Source organism: Delphinapterus leucas, chromosome 6 (assembly GCF_059928025.1).
Source record: "Delphinapterus leucas isolate spDelLeu-1000000601 "Yukka" chromosome 6, BTC_Dleu_Yukka2, whole genome shotgun sequence".
NCBI lineage: Eukaryota > Metazoa > Chordata > Mammalia > Artiodactyla > Monodontidae > Delphinapterus > Delphinapterus leucas.
In genome coordinates this window covers 113373024-113386424 of record NC_143134.1, presented here as the reverse complement: position 1 = coordinate 113386424, position 13401 = coordinate 113373024, and the positions used below count along the sequence as shown (strand labels likewise).

The window sequence follows — 13401 nt, the reverse complement described above, 5'->3', positions numbered from 1 at the left end:
TATTTTCATACCTTGCATAATAGCGGCTCTCCCTTCCCGAGGAGTAGAGGAGCCTTGCTCTCAGCCCAGAGGCCCTTTGTAAAGCCACAGAAAGCTTTGTCTTCCTCTCCCAACCAGGGCCATTTCATGCACAGGTCAGAGCATTGATGTGGCTACTAGCCAGGAAAATTAACCAGGTGAACTCTTCCCTCGTTAAACAGTAACAGGGTTTAATTGTGAATTTTCTCTTTTACCCTCTCCATTCCTGGAAGCATATCTGGTTGGGGCACATCCCTGGCACAGAAAAGCCCACAGCATCTACCCAGCCTCCCCTTTGGGGATGCCAGGGCCTCTTCCAGGTGAGCTAGATGGGAGTCTGACAGAAAAGGGACAGTTCAGAATACCATTCAGACCCAAAGGACCTGAGACCCCCTTTGAGGCTGACCTTGGAGGCCACCGTTCTCATGCCTCCAGCCGCCATCGGGCATGCCCCACCTTCTCTGGCCCTCAGAAAGGGTAATGGCAGGGGCTCTGGCTGCCACCTCAAGCAGGTTGCCTCCCCACCCCAAGCTTTGCATGCATAGACCTCGGCCTTCAATGAAGCTGCTTGATCCCTGTGGCCTCGGGCATCTCCCATCTTCTGCCCCCTTCCCCTCACCACCGGTCCCCGCTTGGGGTCTGGCCTGTCCGCCCACTGACTTTGACATTTCACTTTCTGTGTGGCCTTAGGCAGCGCCTGTTTGCCCTCCCTGAGTCTGCTTTACCAGCCGTGAAAAGGGGAGGCTGATTCTGACCTTAAAGGGATGTTAAAGGGATAGTCCAAGGTGTGTCCTCCATGGGGACTGAGGAAATCCGTGCACTGGTTCCCAAACAGCCGGCCCCTCCCACATCCATCACAGGACTCCTGCCCCAGTGCACAATTAACTTGAGACGAGCTCTTCGACCCTCTTCTGAAGGCCTGCCATCCACTGCTTGGTGTGACCCTGGGCAAGTCTTTGCCTCTCCTCATCTGTGAAATGGAATAATGACCCTCATTCCCGGGACAGCAAATGCGCTGGTTAGGCGTTAGAAGACAGCGGGCCACCGGAGCTTCGGTTCTGCCCACCTCGCAGGCTGCCCCCACCTGTAACCCCGCTTCACTCTCTGCCCCACGTCCACGCCTGGCGGTGAAGCATTTTCCGACCTGCAGCCCCGTGTAGGGCGCCCGTTCATTCATGCCACCCAGGTAATTAAGTTGATATTCCAACACGGCTTCCCCCCCTGACCTTTTGGAAACAATGTGTTTTGCTGCATCAACAAATTAACTGCAAATCAGATGCTGTCCTCATAAATGTGGGTTTCATATCCAATGAGCATACTCACCTGGTCCACACGGCTGACAGATATAAACGCCGAGGGTCAGGCAGAGACGGTCAGAGGCCAAAAGAGTTCCTCTCTTCTCTGGGACTTCCATGTCAATCACACTTTGGGGCTTACCCTCTCACGTTCACATCTCCCAGCAGTCACGTGCCAGCTGGCGAGTTGACAGCATGGAGGTCTGGGCGGGCCCCCTTGGCCGGAAGGGAGTGTCTGTCCTCAGGAGCCCATCCATCTTTGACACCAAGGCCTCTGATACGTCCCCCCCTGCCTAAATCCCTCCCACTGCACTCAGGAGGAAATCCACACTTCTTAGGCTGACAGTCAAGGCCTTGTATTATGTGACCCCACCCACCAGCCGTTCCTCCTGGCCTGCCCTATCCTCATATTCACCCTCACTTGGTTTTGTTGGATCACTGGGGTTCCCATCTCATGCACCTCAATTCTGTACCACCCCCATCGGGTAGAAGAGCCCCCTCCTTGGTACCTCCACAGACCTCTTTCCACCTGTATTATAACCCCACCATCAGAGTGGGAGCCCTTTGAGGGCAGGACTGGGTCTTATTCACTGGTGTGCCTCTTGCCTGTACGAAGCATACTGCATTGTTTGTTGAATGAATCAACACGTGAATCTCCTTTGGAAAGCACTGGAAAGAGATGCTCAAGTAAGGAAGGAAGGGGAGGATGTCAGTCATTCTTTCACCAGCCTTTTCTCTAAGGCACAGATCTCTTAACAACATAGTGCAACTTCAGAAGGGATATGGGTTAGAAAAACCGAGTCAGAAAGGATTCCAGATGACTTTGGAAATTTTGGTTGACAAGGATAGCACAATGGACTAAGGATGCCTGCTTGTTTTAGTTCCTGCTACTAGCTCTGTGACCTCATACTAGTCACTTAGCCTCTCTGGGCCTCCTGTTTCTTGCCTCTGTTACAGGGAAATAACACTCCTCTAACTTGCCTCACCAGGGAATGTGAGGCTCAAAGGAAAGAAGGGAAGTAGAAATGCTTTGAAAGGAAAACGCATCATGTAAATAGAAGAGATTAGTAAAATCCAGTCCCTTTCAACAGCGCCCTGCTCACAGCACACTCCCTTGAAAAACCAAGGTCCTCACATTCACAGGACTCTTCTGGGAAGACTGGTGGGTTTAAGGGAAGGACAGAGGATTGGATGGTCTTGTTTCATCAGCAGGTTGCCAGACCAGAGCCTCCCACAGCTGTAATGCACTCTTGTAGCACCCTCACACCAGTGCTTGTGACTCAGGAGTTATTTCCATTTTACAGAAGGGTTAACTGAGGCTTAGATTAAATAACTTGCCAAATGGCAGAGCCAGTATTGAACTCAACTAGAAAATGACAGAGTCAAGACATGCACGTGAGTCTTTCCACCAAAGCATGTGTCTTGGGGTTTTAGCCCAAATGCCCTTTGTACTCTAAGAAAGGTATTTTTCCGTGATGTGGGTCAAATTCCATTAGACCATACACTCCTTAAGGACAGACTGTGTCCTAGTCTCCTGAATCCCCAGGGCCTGGCCCCAGGTAGTTTTTCCCTCACTTTGCATGGGAGAGTGAGTCTGCTTCCCGACTACACATGACCCTCAGGAAGGCATGTGCCAGCGCCCCATCCCTCCTGCCACAGCTCAGCTCACGAAGTGCCAGATGAATTGTTGAACAGAACTCTTCTTAGCCAAAGATGGCCAAAGGCTCAGCCTTTCTGAGCTCGCTTAAGAATCAGCAGTCAGTGTATCTAGGGTACTGAGGATCACGTGTGACATGATTTCCCTGCAAAAGTGCCCAGACCTCTTGATTCTCAGCTCCAAGGCTCCTCTGGTTTTGTCTCCTCTTCCTCCAGCAGTGGGAGGAGCCCTGGGTTGGCAGTCAGGCGGCCTGGGAGCAGGTCACTTTCCCCCCCTCCAGTCTGTCTCCTTGTCCATGGAAGGATAATCTCCTGGCACCAGAGCCGTGGAAAGAGACAGACAAGCGCGCACTGGCCCTGGCCCTCAAGGAGTGCGGCCGGGGGTGGGGACCCCGGCTCACGGAAGTGACTTTCACTGTATCTGGCCAGCTCTGCAGTCGTGTCGGACCTCACCTCACCCTGTTACAGCCCCATATTCAGTTACTCCCTGATTCAGCTTCCCCAGCACTGGAGCCACGTTCTAGAAAACGGTATGTTGAGTTGATTCTCCCCTAGCTTCTCTCTTCACCCCCTCCTCCCGCCCAAGTTACCACCATTCCACCCTTATGGGCTGTTCTAACTGTCCCCAGAGTACTCAGCTCTCCGCAAGCTGTGTCCCCCACCCTCATGCCACCCGGCATATTTGGGAAACTGCAACCACCATGACCCAACAGCCCTACTACTTCCTCCCCTCCAAGAAGCAGAAGCTTCTTAGCAGCGTATCCACTGTGTGCCTTGCCCTGAGGGAGCTGCCGTGATATACCCAGCATCCCTGCTGTGGGTCCTCACGGCCACACTCAGGACAGTTGTACCACGTTACCATTTCTTAGTGTCTATAAACTCCTCTGGTTTACTAGCTTCTAGGTTAGGTGTAGTCAAGAGGCTGCTTTCCTTCCACCGTTTATAAATTCAGTTGCAAAAGAACTAGCACTTCCTGATGACAAAGCAAAATAAATTAATCACAGAATCTAGAGAACTAACGTGTTGAGTTTCTACATGTGCCAGGAAGCTTCAGCCAAAAATCTTTGCTGAGCACCTATTTAGCCAGTACCATACTAGATAAACGGAGAAATGCAATGAGTGAGCTGATAATTACAACCTTTGTGCTGTGAATACATGGGGGGCAGAGCACCTGACCCATGCTCCTCAGGGAAGGGCAGGGAGGGCCTCCTGGGGGAGGCAGTGCTTGAGCCAGACAGTGAAGGACAAATAAGAGGCACCAAGAGTGAGACAAAAGGAGATGCAAGGTGTTTAAGAATCCGCCTGCCAATGCAGGGGACACGGGTTCGAGCCCTGGTCCGGGAAGATCCCACATGCCGCGGAGCATCTAAGACCATGCGCCACAACTACTGAGCCTGTGCTCTAGAGCCCGCGAGCCACAACTACTGAGCCCACGCGCCACAACTACTGAGCCCACGCGCCACAACTACTGAGCCCACACGCCACAGCTACTGAAGCCCGCACGCTCTAGGGCTCGCGTGCTGCAACTACTGAAGCCCTTGCGCCTAGAGCCGGTGCTCCGCAACAAGAGAAGCCACTGCGATGAGAAGCCCGCGCACCGCAACAAAGAGTAGCCCCCGCTCACCACAACTAGAGAAAGCCCGTGCACAGCAACGAAGACCCAGCACAGCCAAAAGTAAATAAAAATTTAAAAAAAACACCTGAGCTTTCAGGGAGAGCAAGGGGCTGAGCGGGGGGTGGGGTTGGTGGGGGAGATGCACCAGAGATGAGATTGCAGAGGCTTATGGGTGGGGCCCAGAATCCGGAGGGCTTTGAGCACTTCAGTTAACATTTTCCAGGGGATATTAACAGGTGTTATAGGGGAAGTGAGTCTATATCCAAATAAATGTGGGAAATGGGTCTTTTACAAAAAAAAAAGGAGTTAATAGTGTTTTGCCTGTTCACGGTAAGGTGTTTTATTGCAAGGGTTGGCAGCCTTTGCTGTGCTAACCAGCATTGTGAATCCCCAAATGGAGCAAGACACAGCACTTCCCAGACTTGTCTGGCTGGAGAGCCCCCTTTTCTTCTTTCATACAATGCATCTCCCAGGATGGTTTCTCAGAAGACACCTTGGGAGATGCCAGCCTTCCACTGAGATGCTTTAGGCTAGCAAATGACGTAATTGGGCGTGTATTTTTTAAGTCCACTCTGGAGTAAGCGTGGAAGATAGATTGGGAAGGGGAGAGGCTGGAGGCGGGCAAACCTGATAATGATGATAGTTGCTGGCGTCTACGGGCTAAAGATCTTGGCGAACATCTTCCCATTGAAACTTCCTAGCAGCCCCCTTGGGTAGGTAGTGCCATTACCTGCATTTACAAATGAGGAAAGTAAGGCTTGATGGTTAAATCTTGGGCCACAGGATGAGTGGAGGGATGGGGTTCAGTCTGAGATTGACCCCAGAGGTCACCTCCTGAACGCTGCCACCCCCGCCAGCAGGGACAGAAATGCAGGTCAGAGGTGACTAGTGGTGAGGGCTCTGGGGCTAGAGAAGGAGGTCACCCAGAAGCAGAGTGGCCGAGGACAAGGGAAGCTGAGGGTGATGGGGGAAGTGGGGGTTGTGTGTGAGAGTCGGGGGGTTGGGACAAGGGCAGCAGCCTATGCACTTGTGGGTGGCCGTGCTCATCTCGTTGGGTGGCATCCTAACCCCAGATAGCCTCCAAATGAAGAAGGGTCACCGAGCACGGGTTGGCCTACACTCCTAACGGCACAGGATCTGGGAAGCCAGACTTTATTTCCATCCACATATGCTCTTGATGTGCCATGAGGGACCCCAATTCTCCACCAAGTCAGTCGGCCAATTTTCTCCATAGGCCACTCTGACAGGCCCTTTGCTGACACCAGGGATCCAGGGACGCCTGAAACATGGCCCGTCTCTCCGGGAGCTGGTTGTAGAGAATGAGTTCTGAGGCAAGTTTACTACCTGGAGGACCACTCCAACCAAGTGAAGCTCTGAAGTGCTGTCCACGAGAAACGTAACAGGAGCCACACATGCAAGCCACATACGGAATTCTAAATTTTTTAGTAACTGCATTTAAAAAGTAAAAAGAAACAGATGAGATTAATTTTAATAATATATTTAACTGAAATATCCAAAACATTTTTATTTCAACATATAATCAATATAAAAAATTATTGAGGTATTTTGCATTCTCTTTTCAAACTAAGTCTCTGAAATCCAGCGTGCATTTTACACTTACAGCGCGTCTTAATTTGGACTCACCAGGTGTGGCCATTGGCTCCTGTAGTGGGCGTCTGGACTTTGTGGCGTACTGATGGACCTCTGTGAACCACGAGGTTCACAGAGGACCCAACTGGAAGCCTCCCAGGGCTCACCGAGCGTCTGTGACCTTGGTCTAGTGTGGACCTTTCCTCTCCTTACTGTGTCTGCCCATCCGCCCCACTGTCCAGGGCATCTAGATGGGCAGGCCATTGACAGAACAAAGCTTGACTTTCGAGATAAAGGGTTTGAGGAGCGAGCTAAGAGGTCTGTGCTCTGTTGATTTTTATTCAAGTCCTGAGTTCAAAAGTCAAGCATTTTGTGCAAAAATTTTATTTGTTCCTCAGACATTTACTGAGCAGATATTTCTTCCCGAGGCACAGGGATGAATCCCTTAAGGAAATGAACATCTGAAGGAGAATGGGGGGCGGGGAGGGGAAGATACGTGGTGGTAGTGAGCGACGAGTCAGAGCACTGAAGGCAGCATCTGACCTGCGCGAATTCGTGAAGGATAAGTAAAGGTTTGCCAGGCACATCAGGATGGGGTTGGTCATTCCACCTGCTGGGCAGGCAGGAAGCAGGCCTGAGAGCCTCAGGCCATTTGAGGGTCTGCTGGTGAGCACAGGTTGGGAGGGGTCTGGGTGGGGCACGGCAGAACCCAGGTCTTGGAGGATTTGGAATGCCAGCCCAGGGCCTTGTTGAACTGTGTGTGGCCCCAGGACAGGAGGGGACAGCAGAGGTCTCGAAGCTGGGGTGCGGCAGGGTCACATTGCATTTTAGAAGATCCCGCTTGGCCTGTTTGGAGAATGGCTGAGGAGATCCGGCGGGGGGGCCTGTTTGGAGGTGATTACAGTGATCCAGGCTCGAAGTGGAGAGGAGGGCCTCGGACAGGGGATGTGCAGGAGCCGGTGACCGGCTGAGACAGCAGGAGGCGTCGAGGACGGCCCTTGGGCTCCCGCCTGGGGGGCTGAATGCTTGGAGCCGTGTGTGGAAATGCATCAGATCATCTCCGTGTGTACTGATTCCTTAAGTTTCCACTTTAATGCAGCCGCAGAGACTCCATCCCACTCGCCCGCCGCCTCCCAAGATACAGCGCTCGAGGCCCGTGAGTAGCCGGTGGTACTGCCCTCCCGCCTAACACTGCCTGAGCCGTCTCCCCGCCTGACTAAACCTCAGGGGTCTGAACTCAGCTGCCTTGCCAAAGAAAGCCATGAAGTGGGTTATTCAGCTTCCCTCTGTGTGGCATGTCCCTGGACTTGCACTTTCTGGGCTTCTCTCTCCTTTTTCTGAATCAGTTTGGTGACTCGCAGGTCAGAGCTGTAGGCAGCAGGGTCGCTGTGTGGTGTTTTTGCCGTGTGTGCATCGTTCGAGCGCATCTCCTGGGTTGAGCCACGTTGCTAGCCAATGAGCTTTAAAGGCTGCAGCTGCCTTTTCCTCACAAAGGAAGCAGAAATCTGGCAGCAGGGGTCTGTTCCGCCAGATCTCGGTTTGCAGATGCATTTGATATCCCTTCCTGGGGGGTAGAGGCTACACCCAGAGAATATTGAACCGGCTCAGATGGAGACCGGGTTGCCTCATCTCCTGGGCCTCACGTGGGGCTCCACCCTCCCAAGCGAAGCTCCAAGTAAGGGCAGAAAAGCAGGATGAGATGTGATAAACCCACCAACACCTGGGATTGGGTGGGCAAGGGAAAGAGACCCACCCGTGTTTTCTCAAGAGAACATACCTTGGGAACATATGGGGTGTGGGTCCCATGTTTAGCATCGGTGAAGTCCTTTTTCGTGTGGGCTCAGACTTTGGTCGTGCTGAGAGGCCTGATAACTTTAGCAGGTTCCCTTAAAGTGGGAAGGAAACTTGCCGGGACCGTTGAGTGAGGGCTGTTTACCAAGAGAAGAGTTTCTCTGTTTCTTGTTCAAAGCGGCCACCACTCTTGCAGTCCAGCAAAAGCGGCCCTCAGAGTTCCCCATGAGCCCGAGTCCCACTCCCTCCCGCCGCCCCACTGCGGTGTCCACATCCATCTCGAAAGGTGTGGTGGCCCAGGGGTGCAGCTGACTAGGCGGAACTGTATCTGTTTCTTTTTTTTTTTAATTTAAGGGTTTATTTGAGCAAAAATTGATTCGAATCAGGCAGCACCAAACCGGAAGTGGTTAGGAGCGCTCTCGAACTGTGTCTGTTTTGAATCCTAGGCGCACGTACCCAGCATCGGTTGGGTGGCCGCTCTCTGCACGGATATTGGAAAGTTCTGTGGCACTGTTTCCCTTCCCTTCCCTACCGCATGTGGGAGTTAGAGGGCTGGGGTGGAGGCAGCCGTGACACTGCAGTTCCAACCACGTGTGACAGATCCATCCTGTACCCCAGTCCAACCGTGATCAGCACTGCTGTCGAGGGGCTGGAATGTTTCTGCTCGCTGTCATTGGAAGGAAGTCACAAACAGCAAAAAGAAAGCGCTTTGGGGGACAGGAAGCCAGCTACTGGGTCAAAACTTGTGTGATTTAGTGAGAATTTCAGTACAGTCATTAGCAACATGGCTTTGGAGAGTAGACAGAGCCAGGCTTGAGACCAAAGTTGTGTGACTCTGGGCAGGTCCTGAAGCTCTCTGAGCCTCTCTCCTCTCTCTCGAATACACCCCCATTCATGGAGGTTTTTGTGAGCATGATATAGATGACATTTGTAAAGCACCTAGCACAGTGCCTGGCACACAGTAGCAGTTCTTCCTCTTCTTAACAGGTTTCTAAATCTTACAGCTTCTAAGGAATGACCCAGTTTCTTAATAATCATCATTCACCTAGGATTTTCATAGTCAGCAAATCATTCTTGGCCACATCAACCCAGCTGAGCCTCACAGTAACTCTATGAAGTAGGCATCGCCTCCACCTGTTTTAGAGATGAGAAAACCGAAGCCCAGTGACTTACCCCAAGTCCCTCAACTACACAAAGGGGTCACCACACTCTAGAACACATGGTCTTTTCAGCATGCCAAGCTCCCCAGACCCTTCATCTCCGTCTCCACGGAGTACAAAGGACTGGGGCAGAGCCTTCAGGTGAGAAAAAATTCATCAGCAGCCGGCTGGGGCTTCCTGTGGAACCTCTACGGCCGTGTTAGATCCTGGCAGGCACGCAGCGGTGAAGGGGATTGACATTTACTGAGCACCTTTTATGTGCCTAGACTGTGCTCCTTTGTCCTTACAACAGCCTGGAGGAGGCAGATGCTCTTTCCCCAAATGGCAGCCGAGACCACAGAGATGATAAGAGGCCACGCTGGCCTTTGAGCCCAGGCCTGCCTCTCTGCCCTGCCTCTCCCCACTCCTCACCAAGCAGCCTCTCCCAAGCCAAAGTCATCCAGAGGGTAGCTCTCAGAAGTCCTTGGAGAGACCTAGGATCCAAGACAGGCAGGGAGTCCCTTAGAAAGTGTGATCCAGGGCAGGATTGCTGCCCTTGGAAGAACTCAGGTACTGGAGACAGCTACTGTGGGCTCCACGTTGTGTCACCAGTGTGGGGACTCGTATAGATTGGGGGGCGAGGGGGCTGGAATTCAGCCACATCCGTTGGCGACTGAGGACTTGGAAAGGCAAGTATTGCCCTGAGCAAAGCCTGAGCAGCAGCTACCTCTGCCACCGCCCTGGTGCAGGAGGTGACCAGCCCGGCATGCAGGGCTGCACCCCGCTTGGGTTGTGAGACTTTGAAGAGGCAGGTACCTAGCAGAACTGATTCTCCTGGGCCTGGAAGTCAGAGAGGCCTGTCCTGGTTTGAATCACAGCTTGGACACTCTTGACTGTGTGATGTTAGGCCAGACGCATACCTTCTCTGAGCCGTAGTTTCATGATCTGTAGAATGGCTTGCTACACCTACCTGGTGGGGTATGAGGTCATATATGTGTAGCACCTAGCACAGTCCCTGGCAAGAGGTGGGTGCACGTACCCCAGTTCTGCCAACCCAAACACCTTCTGCCAAGCAGGGTCACTATGGGACTAATTTGGGAGCCGTAGAAGTTCTGTGCTTTCTCGGGCTTGCGTTCCCCAGTGCGCCAGGGTCTGTTCACTCCGAGTGCATTCACTCAAGCATTTCCAGTGGGCACCACTGCACACTAGGGGTGAACCTGGGGCCCGTGGGCTATGGAACCCCTCAAGGGCCTCGAAGAAGATGGCCTGACAAGCTCCCATGTCAGGAGCCACTGGCCCATAGCCAGGCTTTGCCGGGTCACTTAGCTGCAGACATTCTGGGCAGAAGTGTGGCCATCGGCCCAGGGTAGTGGGAGCATGGGGGCTAGCCATTCAGCCTTTCTGGAAGGAGCCTTGTAGCCTGGCACCTGTGGCTGGAGTTCAGATGTGACCAGAGGATTTAGATTTTCTTTTTAAAAAGAAGAAAAAGGAAAAAGCAGAAGAAAGCCTTGCCAGTGTCTGGTGGGCCCAGGGGAGTGGGCCGGGGCGTGCAGGGGAGAGGCAGGCTGTGGTCGGCTGCATGTGAAGCGCTTTATAAGCTCTGTATTTATTATTTCTTGCTCACCATTAAAATCAAATGTACTCGGTGCTTTTGTATTCAATACACATTTAACCCTGCCGACTTAGATTTCTCAGGTTTTAAATCCAGTGGGGAATTGGCTAGTTTCCCAACTTTCCCCTCAAGTCCCCCTTGAACAGAGCTCCAAATCCCTGTTTAGCATTTTCTCCCCCAGCGCTGCTGGGATCCTAGCACTGGTGGGGCCGGTCGTAGTTGTGTGTGCATGTGGTTTCTTCCCTCATCCCCAGCCCCCGCCCTTCCTAAGCACCCCGGAAAGACGGATGTGATCGCTGAAATATGACAGGCCAGTTGTCTGTATCGTCTTGTGATTCGGGCTTAATTAAACCATTTTGTCTGTGTGTGTCTGTGCCTGGTTACGGCTCTAGCTGTACGTCTGCGGCCGTGTGTGTGTGTGTGTGTGTGTGTGTGTGTGTGTGAAAGAGAGAGAGAGATTTGTGCATGTGCCTTCTCCTCCTGTGTGTGCCTCTGTGAGTGTGTATTTGTGAAACTGGGCATGTTGGTATCTCGAGGCCTGTGCGTGTCTCTGGGTGGTTGTCTGTCCATGAGTATAATTTTGTGTCTGCTATTTTGTGTCTGCTTTGTCCACACCAGTCAGATGTGTGTGTGACTCTGGGTGTGTCTGCAGCCACGCGGGCGACTGTCTCTGGGTCCGCCGTGCCTTTCTCCCTCCCCTGCTTTGCCGCCTCCCTCCCCCTCCCGCCCCCCCTTCCTGCTCTGTCTGGTTTATCATCCCTAATGAAGCAGTCTTCTCCATCGATCCTGCTGATTGCCAACCCATTCCTTTTGTTTGTTGGCGCTGAGCCATTCAGCGGCGCTCTGACAGCTCAGCTCGTCTAATTAGCTCTGTTGTTCTTTTTCCCCATGTTTCACCACGTTGCAAGTTCAGTTGAAGTTGCCACAAACTTAATCCCCCCATTTCAGCCACAAGTTCACATTCCTAACCTGCCTCTATTGTACAAGGAGCAGCTGTGGGCGAGGACAGGCGAATGGGCCTTAATGTGTGACCTTCCCAAAGCCCCACCCCGGGACCTCCGGGGCAGGGCAGCGCTGCCCTGACTGCACCCCGCCTTTGTGGTGCAAAGTCAGGTGCAAACCAGGTGATCCTGTTTACCAGCTGCAAGAGGAGTCCGGCTCTAGGCCGGGAAACCGGTTCAGGGTTCGCACGAGTGGGGGACGGATCCATTCGTTTATTCAGCAGCCGGTGACTGGATGTCTGCTTTGTGGCAGGCACTGTTCTAATAACAGTTATCATAATAGCAACATTATTATGCACTTCTTAGGTTCCAGGCAGCAACATCCATTTCTAAAAATCTTGCTGAGGGGTCACTGTAAACCAGGCAGTGAGCACCGTGCTAGGCAAGGGTAGGCCACCATAGATCCATCTTCTAATTTGGAGACACCCACACCCCGTCTTCTTTTTGTTACTGATAAGGTCACAGAGAAACAAGGTGAGCGTTTATTGAGCCCCCACTGTGTGCCAGGCCCCGTGCTGGCACTTTCCCCGCATCACCTCATTGGATCTTCACAGTAATCCCAGAGCAGACAGCAAGTTTGGTGGAACGCACTTGGCTCTTACCACGTCTCTGATTTGCCAGACCAGGCTGAGATCAGACTGGCCGTTCCACAGGAAAAACTCTGGTTAGGTCAGACACGTGGAGACGTGAGGGCTTGATGAGATTATTAAAGACGTGTCTCTTACACAGCCAACTTCTGTGATCTGTGTTCCGAAGCCATTGTGTTGTGTCGCCCACCAGTGCTGGGTTGGGGGCTGGTGGGAGGGTGGGTTCAGGGAAGAGGGCGGCAGGGATTGGAGTGAGTATGTGTTCCTCTTCCCTGTCTTGCCTGCTAAGCTCAGCGTCCGTGGCGTTTCCCGCCGTGGTCCCTCATCTGCAGAGAGAAAGCGGCCCCCGCACTGGGCTGCTCATTCTTTCTTATTGGCAGCAAAATTCACAGACAGGCTTTCTTCGCTTTCTCCAGTCCTTCTCTGGTGGTGTTCAGAAGATGGTGCCGGAGTTAAAGCCAGCTAATGTTGACTGGACCAAATGAGTATCCTTCTAAGGACGCCTAGAAATTCTTAGCCTAACTCTCATCACGGGCTCTGGTGGGAGAAGGGGGTGTCTTTTTATAGGATCCCTCGTCTTGGCTTTCGGAGGCCTCAGGTCAGAAAAAAACTACCTTGCCGCTGCAGCCTGGTTGTGGACAGGGAAGCTGTGTACTTCACTGTCAATACGCCCACCTCCAGCCCTTAAGCTAGGTCCGCGTGGTGAGTGCAGTGCCCACACAGGCTGTGTGGCTTCCAGGCCGAGCCCTGCTCAGGAGGACTACACAGGGATGCCCAGGGACTTTTACTGGCGCTCTAAAGCTGTTAGTATTTGCTTCTCCCCACTCCCACTTAGAGAGGAAAATAGGCCTCCTGTAATTCAGCTGTAAAAAGAACAACATAGGCATATGTACCCCAAAAACAAAGTCTAAGTGAAACCTTTTTGTTCTACCAAACTGGTTTCCGGGTTCCAGGAGAAGGCAAGAGGGACTCGTCATCAGTGAGAGCCTCTTTGTCCCGGGTCCTGCACAGACAGTGTCTCGCTGAACCCTCGCGGCAGCCCTGAGAGGAGGCAGGTGGTGCCACCGCGACCTGCAGATGAGGGACCCAGCCCTTCA

General features: G+C 52.7%; 1 protein-coding gene across 8 annotated transcripts in view; it reads left to right on the top strand.

Moving 5' to 3' along the window:
• DENND1A (DENN domain containing 1A) overlaps positions 1-13401 on the top strand; it is a 530720-nt gene that overhangs the window by 495780 nt on the left and 21539 nt on the right. For 6 of the 8 annotated variants that reach the window (XM_030761610.2, XM_089913732.1, XM_089913734.1 and 3 more), the window contains one exon: positions 7274-7330. The exons of the other annotated variants lie outside the window; for them this stretch is intronic. In XM_030761610.2, coding sequence (XP_030617470.1) covers positions 7274-7330 — 57 coding nt within the window. The remainder of the gene's footprint in view (positions 1-7273; positions 7331-13401) is intronic. 8 annotated transcript variants of the gene reach the window in all.